We start from the raw sequence: 27,853 nt of genomic DNA on the forward strand, positions 1-27,853 counted from the left end.
GCTTTCTCTCTCTCACCCAAAACAGCATGTGGACCTTTGGTAGAAAGAAAAAAGACAGCAGGACCCACCTGATTTCTCTTGCTAGAATGAGATGAAAGATGAGGGGCACAATGACAAAATAGTTCAGCCTCTTGTGGAAGTAAGTGCTGGGATGGTTAGAGGAGCTTTCCCGCAAGCTAGGGGTGTTGTCAGCTCTGCAGCTATAAAAGCCAAACCAGCTAATCTCAAACGCAAAGGAGTGGAAGAATCTAGTAGTCTAAACACATCTTGCAAATGTCTTGCAATTTTAAGATGTTTGTTTAAGCCACGTGAAATGTAATGTTAGACTTCTGTAGCTAGACTACCTGTTTGTTAGGTAAACTTCTTTTTGAGAGAGTGAAATTTGAAACATTTTGCTACTTTCTACAGTTTGGTCATAATCATAATGCCCACAGCATGGGAGCTACTTCTCAAAAGTTTTCCAAAATATGTAATCACCACTTCACCTTTAACAGATGGATGAACTCAGTCTTTGTCTTGCCTTCCTGAGTTTTTCATGCTGGGGAACTTTTGTTTTTTGCTATATGTCAGATCAGTTTTATTTGATCCAATGACTGGGAATCTCTGGAAGAGAATTTATTCTGATGCTATTGTGGAAAAAGCAAATGTAGTTTGGGGCTGCCTTTAAAAGAGTAGAGCATGAAACACAGGAAGTGATAGTACCACTGGCTCAGCTCTGGCTAGGTCAGCTGGGGTGTTGTGTGCCATTCTGGGCCCTACATTTGAAGAAGGATGTTGGAGAAACTGAGGAGGCTTCAGAGGTGAATAGAAAAGAAGGATGGAGGAAACTAGGCAAGTTTAGTGTGAAGAAAAGGAGGCTGCTGTAAAGAAGAGGGAGAACAATTGTTCTCTGCTGCAGAGGGCAGGGCACAAAGCAATGGGCTTAAACTTCTTCAGCAGAGCAGATTTAGATTGGACTTCCTTCAAAAATACTTCTATCATCTTCCTGTCAGGAACAGGCTATCTATAGGGAAGCTGCAGAACCTCCTTCATTGGAGGTTTTCAAGAGGAGGCTGGTAAGCCTCTTCCTAGGCTGGCTCAGGAACGGCATGTTTGCATTTGTACAGAGGGATGAAATGAGTGATTTCCCCCAGAGCCTGTCCAACCCTATGATTCTGCCTTTCATCCCAGACTAAAATGTTCAGACTCTATAAACTTGCAAAAATGGAGAGTGTAACAAAGAAATCATGAGGGTGGAGAACCCAGAGGTGCTCGTGTGCTTAGCCACTAGATGTCACTGCTGTTTCATACTACAACGTAGAAACATCTTGCATGATAAGACTAGAATCTGCTGGAATGAATGGTCCTTGGTCTTTAGTGGACTGAATAGTAACATGCCCCTGTCGGTCTTGTCCAGGGTAGTCAGAAAACCCAGTCGGGGACTAAGGGATCGGGGGTTGCTGCAAGTGGCCATAGTCAAGGGGTAAGTCCAAGGTTCCTGTTTTAAGCAGTGGAGATAAAGGATCAGTTCCTAGACAGTTCAAAGCTCCCAAGGCAGTGCTGGAAATACCAGCCTCTAGTTTCCAGCCACAAAGTTGGAAGAGATTTTAGTAGTTTTTCTGTCAGTTGGCTCTAACTACACCTGTCCCTTATCTTCCCCCCTACACATGCATACTCTTAAATATTGCAGTCACGACTAGAAGCCTCAACTTTGGTCAGGCCCCCTTGGTTTCAGCAGTCCGGAGCCAGGCAAATAATTGACTTCAGTTTGATTGAACTGAGAAGTTGGGGGATGGGGTATTTAATTGAGTCAGGCTGAAAGAAGAGTATTTTTATGGCTTCTTTGGCAAATCAAAAAATCACTCAATGTGGGTTAAATAATGTTCTGTCTCCAGGCACTTTTTCTATGGAGAAAAAAGTTTTGGGATGGAAGCTAGAGTCAGGAATGCCCAGGCACATTCATGAGGAGGGGGTGCTGCTGTCCCTCTCTGCCCAGCAGTCTCGTAGGTCCAGGATTAAGACACTCCCCTGGGATATGGAAGATCCAGATTTCAGTGCCCTTTACTGAGCCCACAGCTGAAACAGGAGAATAAATCCACCCAGTTGCTTTTGCCTTCTCATCAGTTCTCTGGAACTGTTTTTCGGTAAATAAATCACTTAAACTCTTTGCCCAGTTCTGTGTAGATAAGCTCATCACACCCAGAGATGGCTCTTACATTTGAACCTTGGTGTACAGGACAAAGGATATGTTGACAGCATTTTGCAGATGGGGAACTGAGATGCAGAGAGTGACTTGTTTGGATTATACAAAATCTAGAAAAGGCTAAGACTTGCAGCCGGAGACCCCCATCCAGGACTTTCACCTCAAGATCAGTCTTTTGTTCTGGTTATCACTGGTCTCCTGCACTATTATAGATGAGGCTGCTTGCACTGCTTATCAAGGCAGTTAAAAGCTGCTATTGTGGGTCGGTCTTCTTTTCAGTTGCAACTTTGCCAAACTTTAACTGTTGCTCTGGAAATTTGGCCTCCAACAGACAGACATGTGACCTGGAACCCTTTTTAGAAAGCTTCAACCACACTGATTCAGCCATATCTGAGACTGAAACTGGAGTGGGGGGAGAATGTCTTGCCAACAGTGCACACAGATTGGACACCTCTGCTTTGGACTACAGGTTGATATTTGGCCAGGACTGCATCCCTTTTTGTCCTCCTTGCAAAAATCTGGCCAAATATGGCTAAGATTAGCCTTTGAAAAATTGAATGTGCTCAGACTACTTGGATTGTAACACTCAGGTCTCCAAATGCCACACAATGATATTCATGTTCATAATGATATTAATTTTTTTTAAAAACTTGAGGTTGTGCACCTTCCTATATGCAAAAAAATTAAAGTTGTAGGAAAAAATAGTAAGTAATGATGATGTAATTGATTTTAATGCATGTGGAAAAGGAGACCAAATTTAAAGCTGTACCAAGCAATTTTGACTTTACAAGGTTCCCTCAACTTCAGTTTGATGTCCACAGGACTGCGATTGCTGCTCTGATAATTGCACTGGTAGCAGGTGGAGCCTCTTGGTGCCATTTTATGCCTTTAGCCCACGATTGTTCCTCCCCTTCCCCTTGCACAGAAGAGTTTTGAGCATGCTCACTTCCACGCCTCAGGTAATCCTGCTCCTGGGCTTGGAGCAGAAACCCTGAACAGGATGGGTTAGATCCATCAGGGATCAGGTCCAATTTATTTACTACTCTGGTTGTTGCCAGTTGATGTCAAATGCAATGTATAATTGAAAGCCTGTATTTGTCCTTTTTTAACGACACATTTTGAACATCAATTCTTACACAGCACTTTTCACCAGGAGGTCTAAGTTTCTATGGGGGGGGGGAGCGGTCTAAATGAATGGGGCAGCGTCAACCCACCTTCTCCCTTGAATCCCATACTCAGTGTCTTTATTTCATCCCTCAGCACTAGTCAAGACACTGAACTTCGGAGGAGAACTGTTGGTGACCACCTCTCTCTCTCAAGTCGCAACGAAGAGCCGATGAATTTGGAAAACATAGAAGAGGAGGATGAGAACATGATGACAACTTGGAAGCCCTTTCTAATGAATATCTGCATGTTCACTGTCCTCACAGCAGGAGCTTACCTCTGCTACCGGGTATGGTTTCACTGATGGATGTGCCAGCAGGATTGAGTGTGTGAACACCACCATTTTGACTGGCTTGTAATCCGCTTCTATCTGAAAGCGCTAATTGAGGCATCTGAGCCTTGTCTCGATGGAAATAGAACTTAGTTTGAAAGGCTGGAACTTTGGCTAGGGCTTAAAGAGAATTGATGCACTAGGGTTTCATTTAGCCCTGTGGTCCCAAGAACAGAATACTCTAATCTCAGGGCCTTAATCTTCAGGAGTAAGCAGAGAAAATGCCAAATAGTCGTGTTTTTTCTTTCTTTTTTTTTTTAAAATGGAATAATAGAATTACAACACATTGTTGTTTTTAGCCTTTTTTTAAAAGCCAGTTCTTTTTTTTTTCTTTGTGTTATTTTAGAAAAAAAAACTAGGCACAAGTGAAACTTGCTTGTACTCTCCAAGTGTTGTAACCAAATATGTGATTTATATTATTACCGAGTTCCCAAAAAAGGAAAAACAAAACCCACATGTCTGAAGAATGTAAACTTTTTTGGAAGGGGGAGGGCTCTCTTTTGACTTGCTTCATCTATTAAAGACTGAGTCGTGGGCAGTGCCTGTGGTATTGATCTCTTTCATCTTGGCATAACTGTTCTTTAAATAGCTTCTCGTTTTACATGTGTTGATAAACACAGGCTTCTGCATTTGCTCAGGGTATCCCAACATGTCAGACTTATTTTTAAAGAAAAATAATAATAATAACTTTAACTCCCCTCAATTCTTTTGTTGCACTTGACTTGCACATTTGCCTGTTCACATTGTACCATCTTCTGTAAAGTTGTTTCTACCTTTTTATGTTCTGGGTTTGGGGAAGAGGCAGGGAGGGAGAGGACCAGGAAAGGAAATTCAATCAAGCCATGTCCACCAGCATCCAGCAGCTGTTCAGTTGGCATTTCAAAGGACTAGTTTTTAAACCTCACCATTTAGAATGTAAAATGGAGTTTCACTCTAAATCTGCTTGGCAAGTAGTGCGCCTTGTGCACCAGCGAGAGAGGGAGGACATGGTGCCTCAAGGGTGACATGAGCAATGGCTGAGAGAGTATTTCAATAAATCCAGAGCAGTCAATGCCACGGCAGCTTTCTTAGGATCAACAGCAAATGTGTTGGTCTGAATGTACCAGTTGGCTTATGATGCAAGCATTTGTGTGTGGCTTTTTTTTAAAAGCAAAGATTTCAATATTGGCTTTAGCGTTGGCTTGAAGTTGTGTACTTTCACCTCTGCACCCCTACATACAGCATAAGTCTTGCAGCTCTGCGGAGGTGGCAGGATGGGGGAGTTAGTTTAGCTAGAGTCCAGTGAGTGGAGAGACTGGTGGCTTTGTCCCCATTCGTACTGTACCCCACCAAAAGTGATTGACAGTTTGGCTCGACTGGTAGCTCCTACTCCAGAGAAGCCCAGGGTTTGAATAGTGTAGAGGGTTTGCCAGTCAAGATTTAGGGGAAGAGGGGGGTGCAGAAGCAGAGCTGTGACTGGAAGCTCGCATTGCACTAAACCTGCTCAGTCAGTGCTGTCAGTCTCTTCCTTTCATGAGTACCAAATTACTACATGAGAACAGCAACAACAAAAATTTAAAACTTTGCTCATGGGGCAGGGATTAGGAGCAAATTCACTACCTAAGGTGTAGTGGTTATAACTAATCAATGAGGACTGCTCTGCAACAGTGTTATCAATTACAACTTTTTTTTTACATGCCTTCTAGAGGTATAGCACTTATTCACAGTTCTCAGTGAAAATCCCTTTATGGAGTAACATGTGTAACAGTCTTCACTCCATATTTATTTTTGCAAGGCTGTCTGTCGCACCAGTTCTTTCCTTAAATGAACAAGGTGTGGACATGGGGGGGGGTGGTATTTTTATTTGGTTTGGGTTTTGGGGTTTTTTTAATGTCAAGCTTGCATCAAGGGCTTCTCAAAAGTTCAATAATAAATCCTCAGGTAGTACTGGGAAATTAACATTTACCTGTGAGACTGTTGGTCAGACCAGTACTTGAAAGGAGGACTATTGTAAGCAGTCGATTTATTTAGTAATATTGGAAACATGAAAAATATGAGTATAGAAAATGGTATAATATATAATAATGGATCATCTGTGTATTTAAGATACAGTATGTGATTGCTTTGTCCCCATTATTCTTTCCATCACCTGGTAGAATATTAAGGCACCATTTGTACCCCCTTTGTATTAGAATGCATGTAAAGTCTTCTAGCGTCCCCATTTAAATACTATGTGCTTGAAAGGTGAAAGAACTTATATTTCTGCTTACTGATGTGCCCAAAGTATATTTGCATGATCTGATCATTAAGTGACTGTGGTTCAAAGGGTGTTGCTGAAGGTGTCTTCATTCAGCGATAGATTGATTAGGTATTTATCAGATAACTTTGTACTCGCCTAATATTTGGCATGACTTTCTATGGGATTTCTACGTACTCAGTGTAACCCAGTTGTTTAGCATAGTTCATTTCAGCTGAGTAAGTATAGTACAAACATTCCAAAGTGTGTAGCAAGCCATATTCACACCTCACCTCTAGTCACTTTTTGGCAACAGATATTTCAACACTTTGGGAATATGACTTACTGTGCTGCCTTCAGATTTGCTCTTGAGGGAAACCCTGAGTCTGGAAGGGTCATCGGTGATGGTGAGATTTGAGTGCTTTCTGCCAGGCCACTTTTCCATGATCTCTGGAAACAAAGCAAAACTCCTGAAGTACATAATTGGTGACCCATAAGCAGAACGTGACTGAGTAGCTATTTCCTCCCCCATTTGGGGAAACCTTTTAAACTGGGAGCTAATGAGCAAGCATAGCGTCCCTCCTTAGGATCCACGGTAACTTGATTGTACTGTACTTGCAACCTTTTCCATAAAGGAAAACAGACTTCTCTCTACAGAGAGAAAAAGCAGCTCTAGCTAATACGTCCCTTCCTGCCGGCTAACTTTGCTGCTTGCCTTTCACCTGTTTCAAGTCGAGAGGACTTGTACTGGAGTGGGAACATACAGTGGAGTGCCCTGTAAGCCCTGTGAGGTGTGTATAAGGCTTATAATGCTAAACTGTAAGCATTTTGTTTTTGATGTCCTGTATATGTATGTAGTAGTTTGGGTGTGTATATACAGTAGCATTTCAAAGTGGGTGTATTGGTTAACCTGTTCTTGGAAAAATGGACAAATATCCATGTTAAACTTGTTAGAAAGTTAGTGAGCTGCTCTGCTATATGCCTTAAGCAAATATTTACTCATCAGGTCTTTCTTTTTTACAGATTGCCATAGAATAAACTTTTTTTAAGAAAAATAAAAAACAGAACAAAAAAAAAGAAGAAAAGCTACATGTTTTGGTATAATACACTTTCAGGTATCTTGTCTTTTTGTGTAAGTCTCTGCAAAGACCTTAACAGGATACAGTAATATTGTACAGTTTTTCAATTTCCCATACAAGTTTTCAGTTCTCATTTTAGTTAACAATAAAATTCTTTTTTTAAAGAATGTACATGTGTGTCTTGCCTCTTCCTCTTTTACCGTAACTGTGAAGATACAGATTCTCAACTCAGTTGCTGGTAACAAACCCAGTTCCTTTGGCTTATCACTCAGGACTTCATCTCAGGCTGATGTTTGTTTGTTTGTTTGTTTGTTTCTTTCTTTCTTTCTTTCTTCCTCCCCTCCCCCCTCCTACAGTAACAGAAAAACTTTTACACCTTTCCCATTATCACAGAAAACTTACCTTCAGATCAAGCTAGCTGTTTAAAAATATACTGCATCTCTCTTCCCTGCCCCCCACCCCTCCTGGGTTTGTTCACAGTTGTATTGATTTAAAGTTCAGCTGATTTTTAAGTACTTGGGCTAGCTCAACAGGTGATAAGATAGGCAAAATTAAAAAGCTGTAAAACACCGAGACAGACTTTGTAAAAATCGTCCCAACTGCAGGTTGGTTAAATGCCAACATTTGCAGGCAAACTTCAGATAACTCTCATCCCATCACGGCAAGTACAAAAATTGCAACTTCAGATGGCTTCAGCTCTTCCATGGACTTCATAATTAGGTAGGATTGATTTACCTTTTAGAATTTAAACAAAGCTGCCTGGAGATGTCATTTCCCAGAGCATCAATCTTTTAGCTTGTAAGAGGTGGGGTAGGAATTTGACCCAGGCTTCTTTCAGTTAGGGTCTGTTACTCAAGTCCACAGACTTAGCAGAAACACAAGCACTGTTACCTCAAATGTTTTTATTAACATTTTATAAAACAGTATGTAAACCACCAGAGAAATAAATACTGAATAGAAAAGTACAAAGTACTGTATAATATATACATAAAAGCCAAAACACTTCAAGTATTAGACCAGAAGTCATTCTCCCTAAGGGGCCTAAATGTGAATTAAGGCCATTGGGTACCTATTTAATTCTTGGCCTAAGATTAAAGGAATAAAATGTACAAATTTAACTCTAGATGCTGGTGCAAGGAGCTATCCTTATACAACAGCACGGTTCTGCACCATTAAGAGATGTGGTTTTGAAACAAGGATATGCGCATTTGTAAATTTTTGACAAACTGAAGCCATAAAACCCTAGTACTTTCATCTGTTCAGTGCTTGTGCTGTTCTCAAATTTACTTTTAAAAATTTCAAACAGTTCCTGCTTGGAACAGGTGAGGCCTAATTTGAGTGCAACCATTTTTTTTTTTTCCTTCTTTTTTTTCATGATGGCTTTGAAAGCAATGAACCCTTTGCTTTGGGACTCCATACTTTTACCAGAAATTGCATAACAGCCCTGAAATGATGTTGCTGGATTCTTCTCCTAATGTGCATGGCAGCTGATGTCAATGCATGCTCCCTCTGCTAGTACTGAGTGCTATAACTAGCTTCTAATACCATTTCATTATCAGTGACCATATCCCAATGTTGTCTATAGCAGTCATCCCCTAAGGCAGGAAAGAGTCCACGGACCAAAAGGAAACTAGATTAAAGCCAATTTAGTAGAAGCCTGTATAGCTGTACTGAACTGAATGGCGCTGTACTTGCTTGCTGTGAAATAAGCATCTAACCCTTGCTCTGTAATGTTGTCAGAGCAGCCTGTGCTCCTGCAAAAGAGTTCTCCCTTCCTGAGAGTGAGCTGGGCTTGGACATCAACTGGGAGCTCCTGGCCATCAACTGAAAAGTCACACACCTTGTAAACTGAGCTTTAGCTCCACTTATAAGTACTGCTCTGGCAGCAAGCACCATGTGTGCTGCTCATTATGCTTCACTTAGCTTGCCCTCCCCCTCACCAGTCTCTAACCTGTCATACTCTAGCAGGGAGGGCATTTATTTTTAGTGTGGGCAATTGTGTACATTAAGAACACTGACTCATGCCACAACTGATTCACCCATACAAGTCTGTCACTAACTCTCCCCTGGGCTGGTTCCTCTAGCTTTGTGTAGGGAAGTTTCTTCAATTTTTGTTTATACAGGTGACTTGCAGACTGAGATCTGCGTTCAACACCTAATCGTCCCTCATGTACTTCTCCGGGTAAGTTTTAAAAGCCTGGCTCTGTCTATTGACATGGGTGCAGGAACAAAGCATGACATTCTGCTTTTTACATTGGCTTCTGGTCCTAGCCACCCAAATGGGAGAGATCTGCCACATACCTATCACTTCATAAGTAAACCAGTCATTGGTAAAAAGAAAATATACCAGAAAAAGCAAGTCTTCAGGTAGCTACATCTGGCTTGTATCTCCAAGTCGGCATTTATTCCTAGTTCACTAGCGTTAAAATACCGTGATTTCAATTTCAGCTTCTTGGCATACTGCGTCCCTCAACTCACAGCAAATCTTGTCCATTTTCTCAAAGGCTTGTCGGCCTTTTTCACCTACAAGTGAAGGTAAACACCGATCAGGGGGAGGATAAATCTGCACAAGGCTTGCTTCCTGTTAGGACCTGTTTACAGTGTGATGGTTCATAGCCTGGATTTCATCCAACACCTAGTACCAAGGTAGACACCCAACACGCACCTTTCAAATGACTGGGCAAGCCCTCTGAAACTGAGGTCCCAATTACAAAGGTAGCACTTTGAGAGTTTTGTATTTGCAGACCCCAAATCTTGTTTGGGGAGGAGGAATCTTTGTAGCTGAGGGTCTTAATGAAATGGTTCTTAGCTGGAGCAGTTGTCTAGCTGCAGCTATAAAGTGTGGTGTGGTGAGAAGTGCACCACATGTGAAAGAAAATTTAAGATGTATTCACTTTTGTCCCAGACACTTAGGAATTTTCTTGTTGCTACATACTGCAAGTACACTTCAGCTCTGCCTCCCCTTAATGACAGACTGCACAAACCCGCTCCAGTCCTTCCCAGCCTAACTTCAGTGATGTGATAGGTTGGGATTGGTGCTTTATGCCCCTCTTTGGGAAATACAGATTAATGAGCACACCCTTGCCTTTATTGGCAGCTATTTCCCCGATGTCACCCCAATTCTATATCATGGTAACCCCTTTTGAGCTGGCATTACTCTCACTATCATGAGTGTTAGCAACAATGCTGGGATGCTGTTTGCTTCACACTTCATTTGTGTTTCTGTTGCCTCCTATCTTTTAGTCACTGGTGCTTCTTGCAGCATCTTCCCCTACAACTGGCTTCTGGCCTGCTTATTTACATGTCTTTGAGCCTTCCTCTGAATGAAGCATATTGTAATGGACTGATACAGGATGTCATGAAACCTCTCAGCCTGCTTGCCTAGCCCTGACCATTCTTGTAGAGCACAGCACAACACACTGATAAAACTGTAGCCCTGCTTTGGTCTGTCGCTCTCCTTGGCATCAATATTTAAAGCAGCAGGAAGCCTTTACCAAATGACAGTGTTGTCTCCCTGGCAGCGTTCCGCACTTCCTCTGTTTCAGTTTGACACAGGCTGGCAATCTGCTCAATGCTTTCGATGCCCTGTTTGACAGCAGAAAAAAGGCTGTGATAGCTGTTTATAAGCAGCCTCGATTTCTCACAGACAGTCTTCCCACTAAGACACCAGGCCATTGACTAACAAATATGCAGACATGTGCCAGCTGTTCGACTGCCATCTGAATCCTAATATGAACATGCTCCCCTTCCCTCCCACCACAGGTTTGCTATTGCCAGAATTCTTCGACATTGCCTAGTCTGGGCAATTGAAGGGTTGAAGAGACAGGCCATGGTTCACTGCCATGTTATTCCAGTATTGAATCACTGAAATTATCTTTTTGTGGATATAGAGAGTCCAAGGTGTCTCTGGAACAGCTGTTCCTCAAGAGGAGGAGTTCACAGCTCACTGGGTCTGCCTTAAGAGTAATGCTGAGAGTTTGAATGTAACCGGTTATGCAAGTTGTGGCGCCTGGAACAGCTTGACTCCACTCAGCTCAGGAAAGGTTCTACTAATAATGTGAAAAAAGATCATCCAATTGTTGTTAAACAAAAGAGTCTCCAACAAGTTGGGATGATTGATAAGCATTCATCCTAAAAGCAGCAGCTGTGTTATGCTTCTCTCTTAACGATATTCTTTGATTCCATTGTTAGTATCTTCCTACAGGCCAAAACAAATCTCTTACTCACCCACCAATCATTTTTTTCCCCATGCCCACATTCTCCTGCTAACAAATGAAGCAAAATTAAGACAACTTATTTTGTCTACCATTGTACTCCAAGTGTCACTGCAGATGGCTCTAATGGGGTGGAATGACCATTGCTCTCTCTGCTGGCTATTTTTGAGAAGAGCAAGAATAGTTTGGAATTGAGGCGATGCGGGGTTTTGTGTTTTGTTTTGATGAATTTAAAGAATAATCCCTCTGGGCTAAAACACTGGGGAAGATAAACTTGGTTGAGGCTGCTGGACACAGCCCCATACAATAAAAAACCAGTTAACACACACACTTACTCTGAGGTTTTTGAGAGCCAGACATGCAGCTTGCTGTAGTTTCACATCACACTCGGCTAAAACATCCGTGTAAAAAAGCAGAGCCTAGAAAATAAGATTGAGCACTTGGTTACACTATGAAAGAGGCCTCTTCAGGTTCTGAATGCCAAATGGGCAGTGATCCAGCACTGCTTCCTTTCAGAATTAGACTGAATGACACAGCCACTTCTGCTACTGCTGAAATGTGGTATTTGTGGGGGTAAAGATGTCTGCTGATTCCCAAAGCAGGGTAGAATAGAGAACTGTGGAGATCTGAAACTCAGCCTGAACTTCCTGGGCTAGCTAATGATAGGAGCATTCAAGAAAGGTGCACTTCCCTTTCCACCCAAAGCCACTGCTGCTCTCAGGGAGATCAGCTGATTGAACTGCAGCTACTTACTGGTGAGAAACTAAGAAGTGGCTCTGTGTAATTAGTACCTTTTCCCTGAAGTTCTTGTTCATTGCTGCCCGGGAAAGACAGGATGTGGCTGCCTTGCTGACCCGGTGATTGTCATCTAACTGCAGCATCCCGAGTAGCTGTAAGGTCTGGGGAAGTGGCTGGAGCCGACTCAGCTGCTTCCCTTTCAATTTCTTGATTTTCTTCAGTCGCCCAGGACACTGGAGCTCCTCAATTAGCATCACTGCAGGTAAAAGAATTAAAGCTCATTGACAAACATGCAGTGTCTAGAGCTGGCTTTGAAAGGGCCTTTCCAATATCCTCCTTCCTCAGGTGCATGCAGGTATGAACTTTGCAGGTACTTAAGAAAGAGGCAGCCTGGCTAAGTGTTCTCTGATTTAGCATGAGTCAAACTGAAGCTACTGCCAGTCTGGAGAAACTCACACATTTTACCATTTTGCACATCCTCTCTTCTCTCTGCCCCATTTGGAAAGACCTCTCAGGGACCAGGACTATTTTTACACCTAATATACTGGACTCCTGACCCTCACTTACAGCCCACTGGTGCAACAGTAAGATAAACAAGTGTCACCTTTGGAAAGAATAATGAGAACACTAAAAGCACTGGTCAGATGGTATCCAACTGCATTGCAGAGAGAAAATAACGCACCTTGCTTTAAAAATGAAGAGTCCTGCATTGCATGGTCCATTTGAATTCTTATGCATAAAATACCAGATGAATCTGGTTCCTTCTCATCAGCAAAGAGCAGGTGTGATCAGCCCCCAAGACAGACCATCAAGATCAGAGCAGGACTAAAACCGTGCCTGATATGGGGCTACTTTATAAATCATTTTTCCTGCTATTTTCTGATGTGTAAAGTGCACTAAGTTGCTAGTCTGGGCTTCAGTGGGATGCTGGCTGCTGCTTAGCAAATCCGTATTGGTTACTCCTGGAATTTTAATGTGATGGATCTGCCTCTCATCACTGCCACTATAAGGGTGTAAACTGCAAACCATTCACTCAGCCATGAAGAAGCAAATTATATTGCTGCCAGTTTGGCCTTTTCTGAGGCTGCAGATTCTGTATAGTGCAAATCTCCACATTTAAGACCTACATCAGGCACCCGAGCTCAGTATTTGCTCCTCTCCTAGTCAGTTGGATTTGGAAACCTGGCTTTGCCTTCCAGTTCTAATTAAAACCGCATTGCCACAGTGAAGGTTAAAAAAGGGAGTTCTATGGTTTGGTTGTGTCTGGTGCTCTAAGGCTAGGGACAGAAATTACACAAACTGGTATAAGTGATCAGAAACTGGTTCGTATCTGTAATACACCAGAAGTTCAGTGCACATAAAATCACTTCCAAAATGGCTGAAACCAGTTTAACATCAACCTGGATGAATGTAGTATCAGACTTAACCGATTTAGGTTAAATCAGTTTACTAAACTTCTGTCTCAGATCCCCTCCAGATTTAAGTTAACTCAGTCCCCCAGGATGCTTTGCAGCTCTCCTGTAAACTCCCCCTTGCAGGGTGGGCAGCTAGCCTTGTTCCAGCTGAGGACAGAAGTGTGCTCTAGTGCCCCCTCCTACCCAATCTTCTAGCATGTGGCTGCATTTCTGAAATCAAAAGTGAATGTCTGTTCACTTGCTTATCGGTTTCAATCTACACAGCTCAGACGAACCCATGAAGATTAACTCCATTCAGACTCAAGCTTTTTTACTATCTGTACTTAGCCAAAAAGGTAGCCTTTGGAGAAAGGAGCAAATGCACAGCCCAGTGCAGCAGCTACCTTGCTCAGGCTGGGGTTGGTTTTTTCAAGTGCAGTGCCCAACAGTCTGCCCTTACCTTCTTTAGCAAGTCTTGCCAAGTGCTTCTCCAGGCTGGTCACATGGCGTTTCTCCAGGTAGTTGTGAAACTGGAATAAAGTGACCAGTTCTGTTGGGAGTCTCATGGATGCAAGCAACCCATCACAGGTGACCATCTGCTCCAGCAGCCTTTGCAGCACTTGATGGGCATGCACAAAGAATACACAAAGAAAGGCCAGTTAGGGGCTGTGCGCTTTTACACCGTGCATTTTATACAGAGCTTACATTGGAAGCTGATTTTCAAAGGAATCCTGGGAGGTAGATGCCCAAATCCACTGCATTTCAGTTAAGACTGATGGCCTACTCCTTTGAAAATCCTGGCTGATGCACACAACAGGCCTGAACCAGAGCCTTAATTCTAATTCCTCCTATAACTACCTCTAGAAGAGTTGCTACACCAGCCCTCTTTCTCTCTCACTTTATCTCCCCATATGTAAAGCAGGGAATGAAGATTTCATCCTGTAAAATGATCAAAGATCTGTGATACGCACATCTTCAGATGCACTTTGGAAAATGCCTGGCTGCACAGCTCAGTTCCTTTTGAGGAAGGCTCATCCTATTAGGAACTGCAGGCAACAGCATATTGTGTGTTCCTGGTGGAATTAAAATCTAACCGAAAGGGATCATCCTAAAGGTAATTACTGATGTCAGATTACATAAATATTTAAATCTAGACCTTGTGAGTCTTTTAGTCACTTTTTGCATCTATTTGTAGCCGGGTCTGTGCTAAGCTTTACAAATATCACCAAAATGCTGCTGAGTGAATGCACAAATAAAAATTTAAATAATAAAACCTGCTTGGAGTAAGGACTATGTATACTTCAAGACTCTTCAGGGATTCACAGAACAGGGTAGTGATCCCACTATCAAAAACACTAGCAACTCCAAGTGAATTCCTACACCATGTGTGAAATATAAGGTCAAAATCCCTTAGTCATTAATGACTTGGAAATTCTTACTGCAACTCTTGTATGTACAATAAAAGAATGGGATCTTCAAAACTGCGTAAGTGAGTCAAGTTCCTAGCTCTCACTGGCTTCAGTAGGAAATGGTGCAGAACTTCTTTCGGCTCTTTTGGAAATTATACATAAAATTTTATAGGTCGTCTAGCTATGTGTCTTTTATGGGAAATAAGCAATGCCTCCTAAACTTTCATAGCATGCAGGCCTCTATGGTTATTTCAGAATGGTAACTTAAAGGATACAGAGCACGACATCTAAACAGTTTCTTAAGGCAATTGTCAAGTGTTCTGTAGAATGAAAAGCTACCGTAGCTAGAACAAACTCCAAGTTATTTTAAAAAATACTACACGGGAACAACTTTTCAATCAAGAGTAACAACAAAATCAGGTACCTTGTATACTAGAAATAGATGGGTACCTGTTTCTAGTTGACCTGGATATTTCTCCTTTAGCTTGAACATTAGTATGCATTTCAGCGGGTTCCGGAGTTTTTCTGCTGAACAGCACAAACTGCTGCCTGGCTCAGTGAACTCACTCCAGATTTTCAGGTAGTGCTTCTGCTTTTTACCCTTCTGAATAACTGCAAAATAAAACAGTGGGTGAGAAGGAGCAGAATCTAAATGAGAAGTGAGACACCAGATGGGATGTCTACAAATGTGTGAGCACAATTTGTATTTACTTTCTATAGACAGCACTATTTAAAAGCTGAATTTTACTGCCAATATTTTAAGGCTTATCAAGGGCCTGTTCCAGAGCCCCCAAAAGTCCATAGAAGTCTATCCAGCAACTGCAACAGGTTTTGAACCAGGTCCTACACTACTTTTAAGACCAAATCACCCCCTCAGAGCTGTAGCATTTACAGTGTTTTGCAAGGTGAGAGCATCTCGTTAAGCACTCTCAAGTCTCCCTTTTTTGGTGTCTGCTACTACCAGTTTTAGTGGGTGTTGAGTTAGTCCATACTGTTTTGTAAACCCCACCCCCAGGACTTTCAGAAATGCAGAATTCTAACCAGCCAGCATCTTGGTAGGAAAGCCCCATTACATCACATACACAAGCTATGGGAGAGGAGCTGCACATTTTCCAGGGGCTTTCCTGCATGTTCAACTCAAGCATGTTCTGTCATAAGACCCTCTCACACCCTCCTCTCTACAGTGTACAAGCTCCAGCCCCTTGTCCCCATGGTCCTCCAAAGCCTCAGTCCAGGCTGCTGGTCTTAGGAACAGAAGGCACCTCAGGCTGGTTTGTATTTCTATCACTGCATGCACCCAAGATGGGAACTGTTACTTTAAAGTCAAAGCCTACCTGACTTTGCTCACACACACCTCTCTAGGATCAGAAGTTATGGGGAAGAGGAAGAAATTTGATGGTAGAGCACTGCTAGCACCACTGATGCAAACCAGAGTTTATCTGTGCAGATGAAATGTCCATAAAGAGTAATAGGTAGCAACTGCATTTGTATCACAGGGTAGGGAGGGATTTATTCTAAGGTAACTTTACTCTTCCTCAACCATGAATTACACCACTGACAGAACATACCTCAGATCACATAAAAAAAAAAGTGGGTGCCCATCCACTGCACCAAATGGGTACTACATGGGTCTGTTCTGTCTGACACACAAGCTATTATTCTACAAAACAGGGAAGAAATTCTACAAACCTTTTTCTTCATCATCAAGGAGCCATGAGCCACTGGTTTTACAGCCTGTTGCTTCCCTCTGTAGGTAATATGTTTTTAAAGTCCCCAGTGTCAAATCTGGTTTTGTCATGAAGATGTAAGCAACCATACCTGGGCTCTCACTGGTCTGCGTGCACTTTGACACTGTGCCCTGTGCTACTCACTCTGTTCAGCAGAGGGGAACCTGTCAGCCTCCAGAACAGACAGCTCCGAGACAGTCTCCAACACTTGTCTCTGCCAGGACACTTCTTCCAAAATGCTCTGCTGGACGACCGGAGCTATGTTTGGTGAAACCAATTTCTGAAAGACAACATACTTCTCAGTGGCTGAGACTCCTTAGCCTTAGTCATTTCATAAGCTCAAGAAGTGCAGACACCCTTGGTTTTCCCCCTGCAGAGCCAGGGAGAAAACAGCTGCTCGTCTCAAAAAGCCATTTTTCATGCAATGTCTTGGATGGGTCTGTTAAAAGCAAATCCACTCACAGCAGCTGTGGGTTAGTCACAACTGCTGCCCTAGATTTTTCTGCATACGAAATTTTCTCTTCTCATCTGAAACTGCCACAGTGCTGTGCTTTGGCAAATGGCTGGCTCATTCTGCACCAAAGATGGAGACACTAATGAAGAATACTTCTGTGCTGTAGGCAGAGCCATTCGGAAGGGGTGGGGGGACATTTACTGTCCAGACCCTACAAAGATGAAGTCCCAAAAGTTGGTTTACAGAAGATGCTGATACTTACCCTGGACACTGGCTAGGTCACCCTGGTGACACCAACTTAAGGGGCCAGTTTTGTGGAATGCCCATCTACCCGATTTCCCTACAAGCAGGTATGGCTCTGTGGGTGCACACTGAGTTGTTAACATCCAGCTTGGGAGATCTGTGTTTCCAGTCTCACCTCAGCCATTCCAACTGTCCCATTCACTGGCAAAGGGATTAGCATGCAAGGCATAGAAAGCATTTCTCTTGCCATGCCATGCCAACAGAGAATGGCAGACAATGAAGGATGATTCTAGTGTGGCTGGCTATGCTAGCTTCATAGCACAATACAAAATGGCTATATAGCACTCTAGGATCTGGGCTTTGCTGTTGGTATGCTAAGACCATTACTTATTAGGCTGTCCAGTATTGTCTTTGTTCTTATACTTCCCTGTCTGTATAACCCATCACCCTCTTGTCCAACTCTTAAATTGAAAGCTCTTCATGGGAGGAATCATCTTCTTGCTCTGTTTGTATAGTAAGGAGGTCTGGTCACGATTAGGGCTCCTACACTCCAGAATACAAGTAAAAATGTTCCATCTTCTGGAAAAGGATTCAAGCACATGCCATTCCTTACCTGCAGAAGAGCTTTGCACAACTGCAGATGAACTATCAAAAGCGTGTCAAGGTTGTCATTCCCTGTAGTTAACTCCTTCAATTCTGTTTGCATGTCATAGCCCAGAGACTGCAGTGTGTTGTCATTGTAAGTGCTGGTAATGACACTGAGAAAGGGAAACAAGTTATTAACTGGTCAACATGCCCTAAAAAGCATCTTAAGCCTCTAGTTCCTGTATCTTCAACAACGAACATAAAGGTTTACCAGCCTTTACTCTAATCCACAAACTAGTTACAATTGTCCAAACTAGTCACCACCTTTCAAGAAGTCAAGTGAGGCTTTGTGTAAGAGCATTACTGCTTGTTAGCAATCCACACTCTCTTGATTGTATGAACAATCTCCTACAACAATGAGGACAAGGATTTAAACCCTGTTCATGCCAGGAAGACAATGCTAGCTCAAGTATTCCTCTGACAGGCTCTCTAGGAGGAATATCTGCCAGATGGGGGATTCTCTTTGTACCGTGTATTGACTTGCTGGCTCCTTTGGACCGAGTGCAACCTACATTGAACACCTTCAAGAGTAAATTGGATGCTTATCTTGCTGGGATCCTATGACCCCAGCTGACTTCCTGCCCTTTGGGTGGGGGGCTGGACTTGATGACCTTCCGAGGCCCCTTCTAGCCCTAATGTCTATGAAAACTATGAAATAAAAGCAAGCAAAAGCCACCCTGTTCTCCTCCATGACCACTCAAGCATATTGGGAGGACATGGGGGAAAAATTAAGGGATCCTCCTCCTGGGTTCAGACCTACAATTGTGATGAACAAGTTTCAGTGCTAAAATGAAGGACTAAAAGCATCAAAATGAAGCCTAAGAGGAGAAATAGGTGGAGGAGTCACACAAATGACTTCTAACTCAGTGCCATGCCAGTGGACAACAGTTTGTTTCCTGCAGTCTAATTTTAAATATCCCAAATGATGGGGTTTCCACCACGCCTTGGGAATCATGTTTTTCAGCCTCCTAGGAAGGCAGATTTTCACTATGCTCAAGCTAAGCTTTCAACCTATTCATTATCTCAAGTCATAAACCTAAAAGCATCCTAAACAACTCCTGTCCCTCCTGGTTGTTTATGTCCTTGGCAGCTCTATACCTAGTTGAGTTAGCTGTACTTAACTCCTAATCATTCCTTATTTCAAACCCTCCATCCCCCCCAGTATGAAATGCAGAAGGTTGATCACCTGATACTTGCAGTTCTTATGCTTCCGTACAGTGAGAGCTCATCAGCACTGCAGTCAGCATTTAAGAAGTCAAAACTTTCCAGCACAGTTTCCACCATCAAGCTCTCCATAGATGAGTGTTTCTTATGAGAGGTCTTCAGCTGTTGACAGAATGGGCATAAATGTTCTTTGCAAAGACCCAGGAGTTCTTGCCCAGCAATTCACCCACCCTCATTTAAAAATATCACCAACTATTCAAGAACAAATCAGTTTGTTCTCAAGAGGCCTGGTATGTCCAAATGGTTAAAACTTTGCCCAAGTACAAAGCCCCACAGTCACATCACTCCACTGATCCATTTCAAGATCCTTTAATTTGTCTATAATTCTCCTTAAATTTCCTGAGACCACCTTGTTAGTTTTGGTCTAAAAAAATCTTCTCTGTGACTCTTGACTGCTGTCACAATCTTTCTGGTTCTTTTCCTCATTTCAGGTTTGTATCAATCTACCCTAGGGTTTTATACCATGACCCATCACTGTAATATCTATTCATTTTAAGGGGCCTTAACTCCAAAACCTACCAATGATAATATCCACATCATCATCAACTATTTCACTGCTAGCCATTTTAGCAGCAATACCTACTGAATCTAACCCCAAACTGCCTCCTCACCTATAGAAACCCACAGTCACTACTGTATGCAATGTGTTATTCATTTTCAGGCTATGGTCATTAAAACTATCATTTAAATGGAGGCAATAGAGCATTTCTTGCCAACCACACTGGTGAGCCACCATGCAGGAACCTTACCATATAATTTACATCCAGCTTGGCTAAGAGTGCCCAGGGCTTGGACTATACACTGCTTTCTAATGTCTCTCTTCCTCTACTTTTTACTCCTAAAAAGCACTTGGAGATGCAATGTGTACGAGAGATGCATTGCACTATGATGTGTTGTTGCTTTTTCTGAGCAATGCCAGAGTCCCAGGGGTCAAACTGACACTTTGGGAATGTGCCACTGAAAATGCATCAGTTCCCCACAATGTTCTCATGAGCTGTTTGCAACATAAATAAAGCCTAGACAATACAAAAGCTTATAGCTCAAAGGACAAAAATAAAGCCATACCTTTAATTTGTCCTTGATACATAAAACTTGGTTCTCCAGTTCCTTCAGCTGAATTTGCCCTGGATTCTGCAGCTTTAGCAGGTTTAGCACTTCTTGAATGGGCTTCTCAATCAATTTGCTTCCATCTGGTTTTGTGTCATTTTCAGCATTCAGGCTTCTCTGAACAGCCAAGAGGTTTTCTGGTTTCCCCAGCTGGTGACTCCAGCCTTGGCTGATGGAGTCTTGGCCCTCTTCACCATAGTCCGGAGGGCTGGCTGGGAGATCAGCAACATCAGTTACACAGGGTGTCTTTTTCAGGATATCGAGCGTTGTGTGGTTTGGAAGCTGGTGTTGCCCTCCCTCTGCACAAGTGTCTTGTACAACAGCCATGGATAGGGTCTTATGGTCTGAAGCTGGAGTTGAGGTCCCAGTTTCTGTCCCTTTGGTATCCTCAGAATTGAAGGAGTCAGCCTCATTTGTCAGCGTGAGACTGTGGGATTTACTCCTCTGATGTGTCTCAAAGTCACAGTCAGTCAAATAGCTCAGTATGCTGCGGGTTTGGCCCTCATCGTTTCCATCGCCTTGATTTTGTCGTTGCTGCAACACGGACTGCAGCAAACAGATTCAAGTGAATGTACAGGTACTTGTTGGACATGAGATCAATCCAGAGGGGGAAAGCCCAGGGGAACTCCCAGCCCTGTCTACACTCCACATTGCCCCTCCTCTGAGACAGGTAAAACTACTACATTGCCCCAAACCCAGAAACACTGAACCCCCTTGTGCAGCCTGCATAGATCAGACCAGAAGGAACTGCTGGAACAAGCCATGACAGGAATCCACATTTGTACCCACCCAGTAGCCCTAGAGCTCTTAGTGCAGAAGAAGAGAGGCAGCAGCCGCTCTACATTCAGAGTTTTACCCTAAATGTTAACCAACAAGTCTAAGAAGCCACTGCCCGTCAGACAGCCCTCTCCTGAAAGGGAGCCCAGCTAATAGGTTCTAACCTCCCGCAGTGGCCAGGAAACATGTTCATATCACGGATTCGTTTAATAAAGCAGGGGACACAAATAACCTCATGATGCCTATTTGCAGAGGACCTGTTAACAGCAGTGTTTGTACTCCCTCTGCTGGCCTGGTACCCGCTCACAAATCTTGCTTCCAGGCTGGTACTGGCACCTGTTTCGAGGGCAGGGGAACTTATGTTCCCGTACCTCTGCCACCACGTATTTCCTGCTTTGTTAGCAAGAATGAACATATGGAACCAAACAGCAACCTTAAATGAAAACCTGCAGGGGCCAGAGGAGGGAAAGGGTGATTCACGCTCTAACCTTAAGCCTTTGTTATGCTCTGCTGCTCCTAAGGTTGGCTGATTCCCAGTTTGGTCTGCAATGCAGAATGCTCTAATCTATGCCTGGATGCCCATGGCTGCAAGGAGCCACTCTAACTGCCAATGGAGATATTTGGCAGGGGAAGAAATGGTACATATCAAGCTTCTAAAGTCAGAATGAAAAAAAAGAGCTAAAATAAAAGCCCACCAGGGTGCTGGGACTGGCCTTGCTCACGTTTTCAAGTCCATTCTGCAACAGCCTAGCAAAGCCCGCATGCCTCCCCTGCTCTGTGTATAGGCAGTGTATTTTCCCCATCATTCTTACCAGGTAATATTTCTCTCTGAAGCTGGGAGTGTTTGGTGGGGTCCAGTTGTACAAGGAGCTTTTCCTGCTGCCCAGAGAAAATTTGGCAGTAGTTCCAAATGACAAAAACAGGTTCTCCGTGTCAAACGGGCTGCAGGCATGAAATACAAAGGTCTAAGCATTATCAGAGCCCAGAAAGCATGTGGAAGTCTAGCAACAGGAACAACTTTTGGGATTTGAGGCACAAAATACGACTTTGGTTCCTGGAGTTTGTTTAAAAAAATGCGCAGCTCTTAGCATACGACGCAAACCCTCCTGACATTTGGCACATGATAGGGCAGTAGGACATTATTCTTTGACAGAGAAAACCTTATCCTCCCAGAAGAAACAGAGCACCTTGATCTGCCTTCTCAGCTGGAATCAGAGCAGTCTCTCAGAAAAGGTCCTCTATAGGGTCTTATACATTTCCTGTGGCTCCTAGCTTTGGGAAATGGCCTTAGATTGCTTCCTGGCAGTCAGCAGAACGTTAGTTGGCCCTTGGTGTCCCAGAAGTGGGAGGGGAATTTGAAATGTAGACTAAAAGGAGACTCCATGACTTTTTTCACACAAGTTAAAATAACCATCACCCAGAAAGACAATAAAATGGATCAAATACATTCCTAATCCATCAGAAGCAACTCATACAAGTCACCCTAGGGATTTTATTCGGTAGTCATAGCAAGTACCAAGGTTCATCTGGCCATGCTGTGAGAAAGCTCAACAACCCTTCTAAAGGCTTTCCCAATGTTCTCCAGGCTGCATCACAAAGAAAAGTTATTGCTTTTCCTATTCCCAACGACTCCAGTCTGAAAACACTTTTCTTTGTGATGCAGCCTAAGGCAGGGCTCAGTGAATCTTCACCTGAAGAACATCCCAACTCTACAGAAGACTGGAAAATTCAGGCTCCTGGATACAGCTCGTGTGATTTTTTTTTTTTTTACATTTATCCCCTTCTGGTGTACACCTTTGTGCAGAAAGGGAAGCATGCAGCTCTTTGATAACCACTGACATATTAAGGTGCCAATGGTTCAAACACAATGTTTAGCAAACCACTTCTCATGCAGCCAAGACATTAAATAAAAAGGCCAAACAAAAAGCAAATGAATTGAGGACACAACTGCTGGAGGAGGACTCTTGGGAAATTCAGACACTAATGGGGAACAAACCAAGTACAAGACGACAAACTTTTCCCTTCATACAACAGCCACACCGCACTTCCCTTTATATGAGAAGCTGAAGGCTGAATATAAACAAGCATTCTGGAGGAGGACAATTCTCAGCAGTGTCCCTTGTCATCCCACCATGGAGGTAATGCTCTTAGAGTGCTGGCCTAATGCAGGTTAATTGGTTAAATGAACCAATGTCACACAGCTGGGGTTTGTCAAACAGGCAGGTTCCACAGAATCAGATCAACAGCCACAGCCATCTGCGCTTTCTCACTTTACAGCAAATTAGCTACATCAGGTCTTTGACAGCAAGGGCCCTTTATCCAGAGCACATCATGAGTTTACTGAGAGGCAAATCACTTCCATCCATGGCATTTCTTTGGGGAGGAAGTAGAAGGGGAATCTCTTAAATACAGCAAAGCAATAAAAATGAAGCAAGGAAAGATGTAAAAGCAGCAAGCTAGGGGCATTCTCCCTCCCCAATTAATATAACAAAGGAAAAAAAATAGGCTAAACTGCAAAGAGGAATGGATACTGTAAAGCAGGCTATTGCAGTAAGGGGCAATCTTTTTAGCATGCATGTGACAAATTAGGCCTGCACCCTTCTCAAGTATCACTCCAAACCCCTTCCCTTGCCTGATCTTCTACTCTCCCTTCTGCTACCTCCCCTTTCACTCCCTGCACTGCCTATCTTCTCCCAGATCTGCTACAGGCCACACACAGGCTGCCCATGCCAACTTGTGACACACATGCTGCAGGCTACCCACCCCTGGACTAATAAATGGGCTGGATCTGTGAGAGTGGGGAAGACTGCCCCAGACCAGAGATAATCACACCTGAACTGTCTGTATCCTTCTATTGTCTTTTGGATATTTCTTGGAGAACTTACCATTCTTTTCTTCTGCGACTGTAAAGCACCTGGCACTGAGCCTAGTACTAGACATCCTAGACACTATAGGCTAGGTCCACAAAAGAAAGGACTTAGGCACCTAAAGTGGCACTTATGAACCAAGTCCAAAATTTACATTACCACCCCCTCTCTCAGCTGCTACCTAATCCTAGACATGCCTCAAATTTCTAGGGGCCTACATTTCCAACATTACCTTCCTTTGCACCTAAAGGCACACAAGCAGTGCTTAAAGCAATTCATCCATCTACACAACGCTGAGCAGCAGTTCAGCACCTAAAACCCTATTCGGATTCACAGCCAGGCATTGGTCTGCCTACGTCATCTCCAGGACTCATTCCAGCAGGTGGTGTTCTCAAGCCATATGCACAGTACTGTAGCAAGTGGCGGGGTGGGGGAGGGGGGGTGAGTGGGGCAACTGCCCCATGGTGAAGTGAAGGGGCACCAACAGGTGCTGCCCAGCCAGGGCAGGATGCGGGATAGAGCCATGAGAAGTTTGTTGGGGGGGGCAGCATGGGGACAGAGGAAAGGTGGCTCCTGCCACTGGGTGCACTCCTGGGCAAGAATGGGGGGGGGGCATGTGCCCCCCTGGATCTGTGTGTGTGGCAAGGGAAGGCTGCCGCTGCAGGCTTGCCCCAGGCACCAAACTTTGTTGCTATGGCACTGCATATTCAGCTCAACACAGAAGAGATAGAAACAACAACATTATTTCTGCTCTTCCAATAGCTCAGTGGCAAGAATGCTTTGCCTGGGTTCTGACAGATCTGAGTTCAAGTCCCTCTTCTACCTTGGAAGATTTGACCCCACTTTTCCTCAAGTAGGCCCTAACCTACATGCTACAGCAGATCCTGGGATGGGAGTGGGGTATGCCAATCTGTGCTGGTGAAGATTTCTCATTTTGTATGCACCCAGAAAGGAAGAATGGGCATGGAAGAGCGAACCTGACATCCATCAGAAAGTGGAAAGTGTGAAATTCTCAGCTGGCTACACATTTGCCACATGACTAAGCCATTCAGCTAATTTGCAACACATTTATAAAGCTATCGACCTTTGGAGAGGGGGGAGTTACTTTCACAAGCAAAAATTTGGTACGTTCTGAACAACAAAAGGCATTCTGTATAAAAATCATGTTTTTTGTCAGGTCTTTATTCCTCCATCCTTGCCAATGCAAATCACTCCAATTCCAGCCAAATACACTCCCAGTGATCTTGCTGAAAACTCAACAGCAGCATGCGTTGCACTCTGAGACTACAGGAAGGGAAAGCATTTCAAAGCCCTGAAATGCAAGTCCCTTTCCCAAGCTGGTTATCTAAGCACTTCCAGGAAGACACAAGCAAAGCTATTTGTGGCTGACATCTGCAAAGAAGTTGGTAGAATTTCTATAAAGAGAACTGAAAATATAAATTTCAATACCAGGAGAGCACAGCTTTGACACAGTGAGTCTGGAGTAAAAGCTGGCTTCAAAGGGAAGTTTGGGTGCCTCTGCTGGATAAGTTTAGTTACATATAATTCAAAAGGAAAAAAGCAGCTGTTATTTTGAGTGGTTTTATTTTATTTTTTTTTTAACCTCTGAAAATAGGAACACCCTTGTCTTATCACCATGCAACTATGTTTCTGTGTAAACAAAGTTAGCAGGAAAGCTCTCAAGAGGAGGAGCCTGGCAGCTCCATGTGGAAGAGCTCTGGAGAATCCCCTTGGTAGGATACCAGTGTATTTCACAAAACATGGGAGAAATTCTCTTGCAACAGGCATCAGGATTTCTACCCCAGCTTAGCCCCCCAGGTAATAAATGCCATTCCCATCTGAAAACTTGCCTGTTTTACATCATTATAGAAGCACCTTAGACCTAGGCCAATGCTACAAAACATAAATACTGAACAATGGCAAGAGCAAGGTGCCAACAAAAGTTAAGAAACAAAACCATCTTACTAGGGAAATAAGCACAACACACTATTTGTCTAGGGGAGGTTTTAAATACACGGCAAGAACTTGAAAAATGACCCAAAATCCCAGAGCCCCCATTTTCCTTTGCTTTCCACACAGTATGAGCTTGTCTCTAGACAGTTACCAAAAATTCTCATGGTAGAAAAGGGCAGGAGGTTGGGGGGGGAAGCAGCAACACCAGCAGGCTTCAAAAATGAAGGCGCTTTTAAAAGGAGTCATTTACCTTTGCTGGTGAGATGGAGAACTGGATTAGAAACAAATCTCCCAGACTCAACTCTGTACATTTCCTCTCTCAGTGCAAGGCTTCAGGCTCTTAGTAGCCAGGGTAGTTTTAAAACCCAGTTCAGTCATGGCTCCATGATCTTAGGGAGTTTCTACCTCAGCTAGGGACAGACATTCAAAAAGCCTGAGCCCGAATCAAATCACTTTTCAGGTTAGTCTAAGCCGTGCAGTTTAAACTGATTAATAACTGGACAGACATCTCAAACTGGTTTTGGCCATTTTCAAACTGGTTTATGTGCACTAACCTTCTGTTCTGTTACAGGTTTAAATCAGTTTCTGATCACTCAAACTGGTGTACATGTAATGTCTGTCCCTAAATTTACGTATGAACTCTAGGCTAGGGACACACGTTACACCTAAACTGGTTTAAGTGATCAGAAACTGGTTTAAACCTGCAACAGAACAGAAGTTCAGGGCATATAAACCACTTTCAAACTGGCTGAAACTGGTTTAAGATAAACCTGGTTGAATGTAATATCAGACTTAACTGATTTGGGTCAAACTGGTTTATGAAACTTCTGTCCCAGACCCCTTCCTGGTTTAAAGTTAAAACGGAGTCCTTCGGCATCCCAGCATGATTTCCAGCCCTGGCCTGGGCTGTGCTGTCTGTTCCAGCAGAGAAGTAGAGTGGGGAGGGGTCTGGAGCTAGGGTAGGTATCTGTTACAACTTAAAGAAATTTCTGACCATTAGATGGATGGAGTTGGTTAAACCCCGCTTCCCTTGAGTACAGAGCTATCCTGTCCTGCCCTGCTAAACTTACTGAAAGTTACTGCTGGCTGCCACTATAGACTACAAATCCCAGAGGCACCTGGAAGCAGGAAGAGGAACTGATGAGAAACCCTGTAGAGTCCTGCTTCTGTGATTCTGGACTGCAAACCCCAGGGACCTCAGGGGCAGCAGGAAGAAGCAGCAAACACAGAGTCCATGCTGGCTACATGCCAGAGCCATGCTCCAGTGCCCCCTGGCATCTGGCCTGAGCCACTGCAGGCACGTGGCTGCACTTCCTGCAAAGGTAAAATGTGTGTCCAGTTGTTTCTCAGTTTAATCACCGCATCTTAGACTAACCTGCAAAGACTGAATCAATTCAGCCTCAGGCTAGTTCACTGTTTGTACTTGGCTTAAAGAAATTAGAGGGTAACTAAGATCTTTCACTTTCACTATTGGTAGAGTCTTTAGGGCTTTATTACATTTTCAAAATGTAGAAAAATAATAATAAAATATATATAAGTTCTGGAGTAGCATTAACAGAGAAGCAAACACATTTGTGCTTTGTCAAAACAGGAAGAAAGAAAAAAGAATGTATTACTATCATGAAAGTTGTTTTGAGGAAAAAGGAGCCATTTTAGTATTAAAAGCCCCACACACTGAAAATTTAATTTTTCAGTCAATTCCATCATGAAGGCCTGTGCCAATTGGCACACATGAAATGATGCATGGAGTTGACAGATGTTTTATAGAGTACATAATATAAAGAACACTGCACAGAAGCAAAGTCAGAGCTTCTGGACGGATGGTCTGCTATCTCACTACTGGCTCAGGCTTTCCAAAAAAGTCTGAAAGACTCACAAAGCTCAGAGCAGCTGCAACGCCCCCACCAAAAAAAAAACAAAAAACAAACAAACCATGCAGTGATGCCCAATGTCAGATCTCAAGAGGAATAAGCGACTATCATAAACAACAGGTGCAGGCCCAGCTCTGCTATGGAAATGTATTTTTCATTGATTTACAGTAACATCTAATGTTTGAAAACAATCTTCAGATATTGTGGGTCAGACCTACGCTTTGTTGAACAACAAACACCATTAAAACTGAAACAAGTT

At 43.3% G+C, this 27,853-nt stretch overlaps 2 protein-coding genes across 5 annotated transcripts in view; one reads left to right on the forward strand and one right to left on the reverse strand.

The window, feature by feature from the left end:
* PTPN1 (protein tyrosine phosphatase non-receptor type 1) overlaps nt 1–4,370 on the forward strand; it is a 55,629-nt gene extending 51,259 nt beyond the window's left edge. The window contains exons 9-10 of one of the 2 annotated variants that reach the window (XM_090065029.1): nt 26–139; nt 3,443–3,576. In XM_090065029.1, the coding sequence (XP_089921155.1) occupies nt 26–95 (70 nt within the window). In that variant the 3' untranslated portion in view covers nt 96–139; nt 3,443–3,576. Of the gene's footprint in view, nt 1–25; nt 140–3,442 lie in introns of both variants that reach the window. The other variant, XM_090065028.1, reaches the window with a different exon arrangement.
* A 3,145-nt stretch (nt 4,371–7,515) lies between these two features.
* The window catches only part of RIPOR3 (RIPOR family member 3), a 62,300-nt gene continuing 41,962 nt past the window's right edge, over nt 7,516–27,853 (reverse strand). For 2 of the 3 annotated variants that reach the window (XM_090065068.1, XM_090065069.1), the window contains exons 12-22: nt 21,716–21,845; nt 20,085–20,672; nt 18,982–19,121; nt 17,764–17,908; nt 16,598–16,733; nt 15,177–15,338; nt 13,778–13,936; nt 11,977–12,179; nt 11,521–11,604; nt 10,466–10,556; nt 7,516–9,494 (exon numbers count right to left, since the gene is read on the reverse strand). In XM_090065068.1, the coding sequence (XP_089921194.1) occupies nt 9,394–9,494; nt 10,466–10,556; nt 11,521–11,604; nt 11,977–12,179; nt 13,778–13,936; nt 15,177–15,338; nt 16,598–16,733; nt 17,764–17,908; nt 18,982–19,121; nt 20,085–20,672; nt 21,716–21,845 (1,939 nt within the window). In that variant the 3' untranslated portion in view covers nt 7,516–9,393. The remainder of the gene's footprint in view (nt 9,495–10,465; nt 10,557–11,520; nt 11,605–11,976; nt 12,180–13,777; nt 13,937–15,176; nt 15,339–16,597; nt 16,734–17,763; nt 17,909–18,981; nt 19,122–20,084; nt 20,673–21,715; nt 21,846–27,853) is intronic. The other variant, XM_090065070.1, reaches the window with a different exon arrangement.

The sequence above is a fragment of the Crocodylus siamensis genome, chromosome 10 (genome assembly GCF_052110815.1).
Source record: "Crocodylus siamensis isolate JL-2025a chromosome 10, ASM5211081v1, whole genome shotgun sequence".
Classification (NCBI taxonomy): domain Eukaryota; kingdom Metazoa; phylum Chordata; order Crocodylia; family Crocodylidae; genus Crocodylus; species Crocodylus siamensis.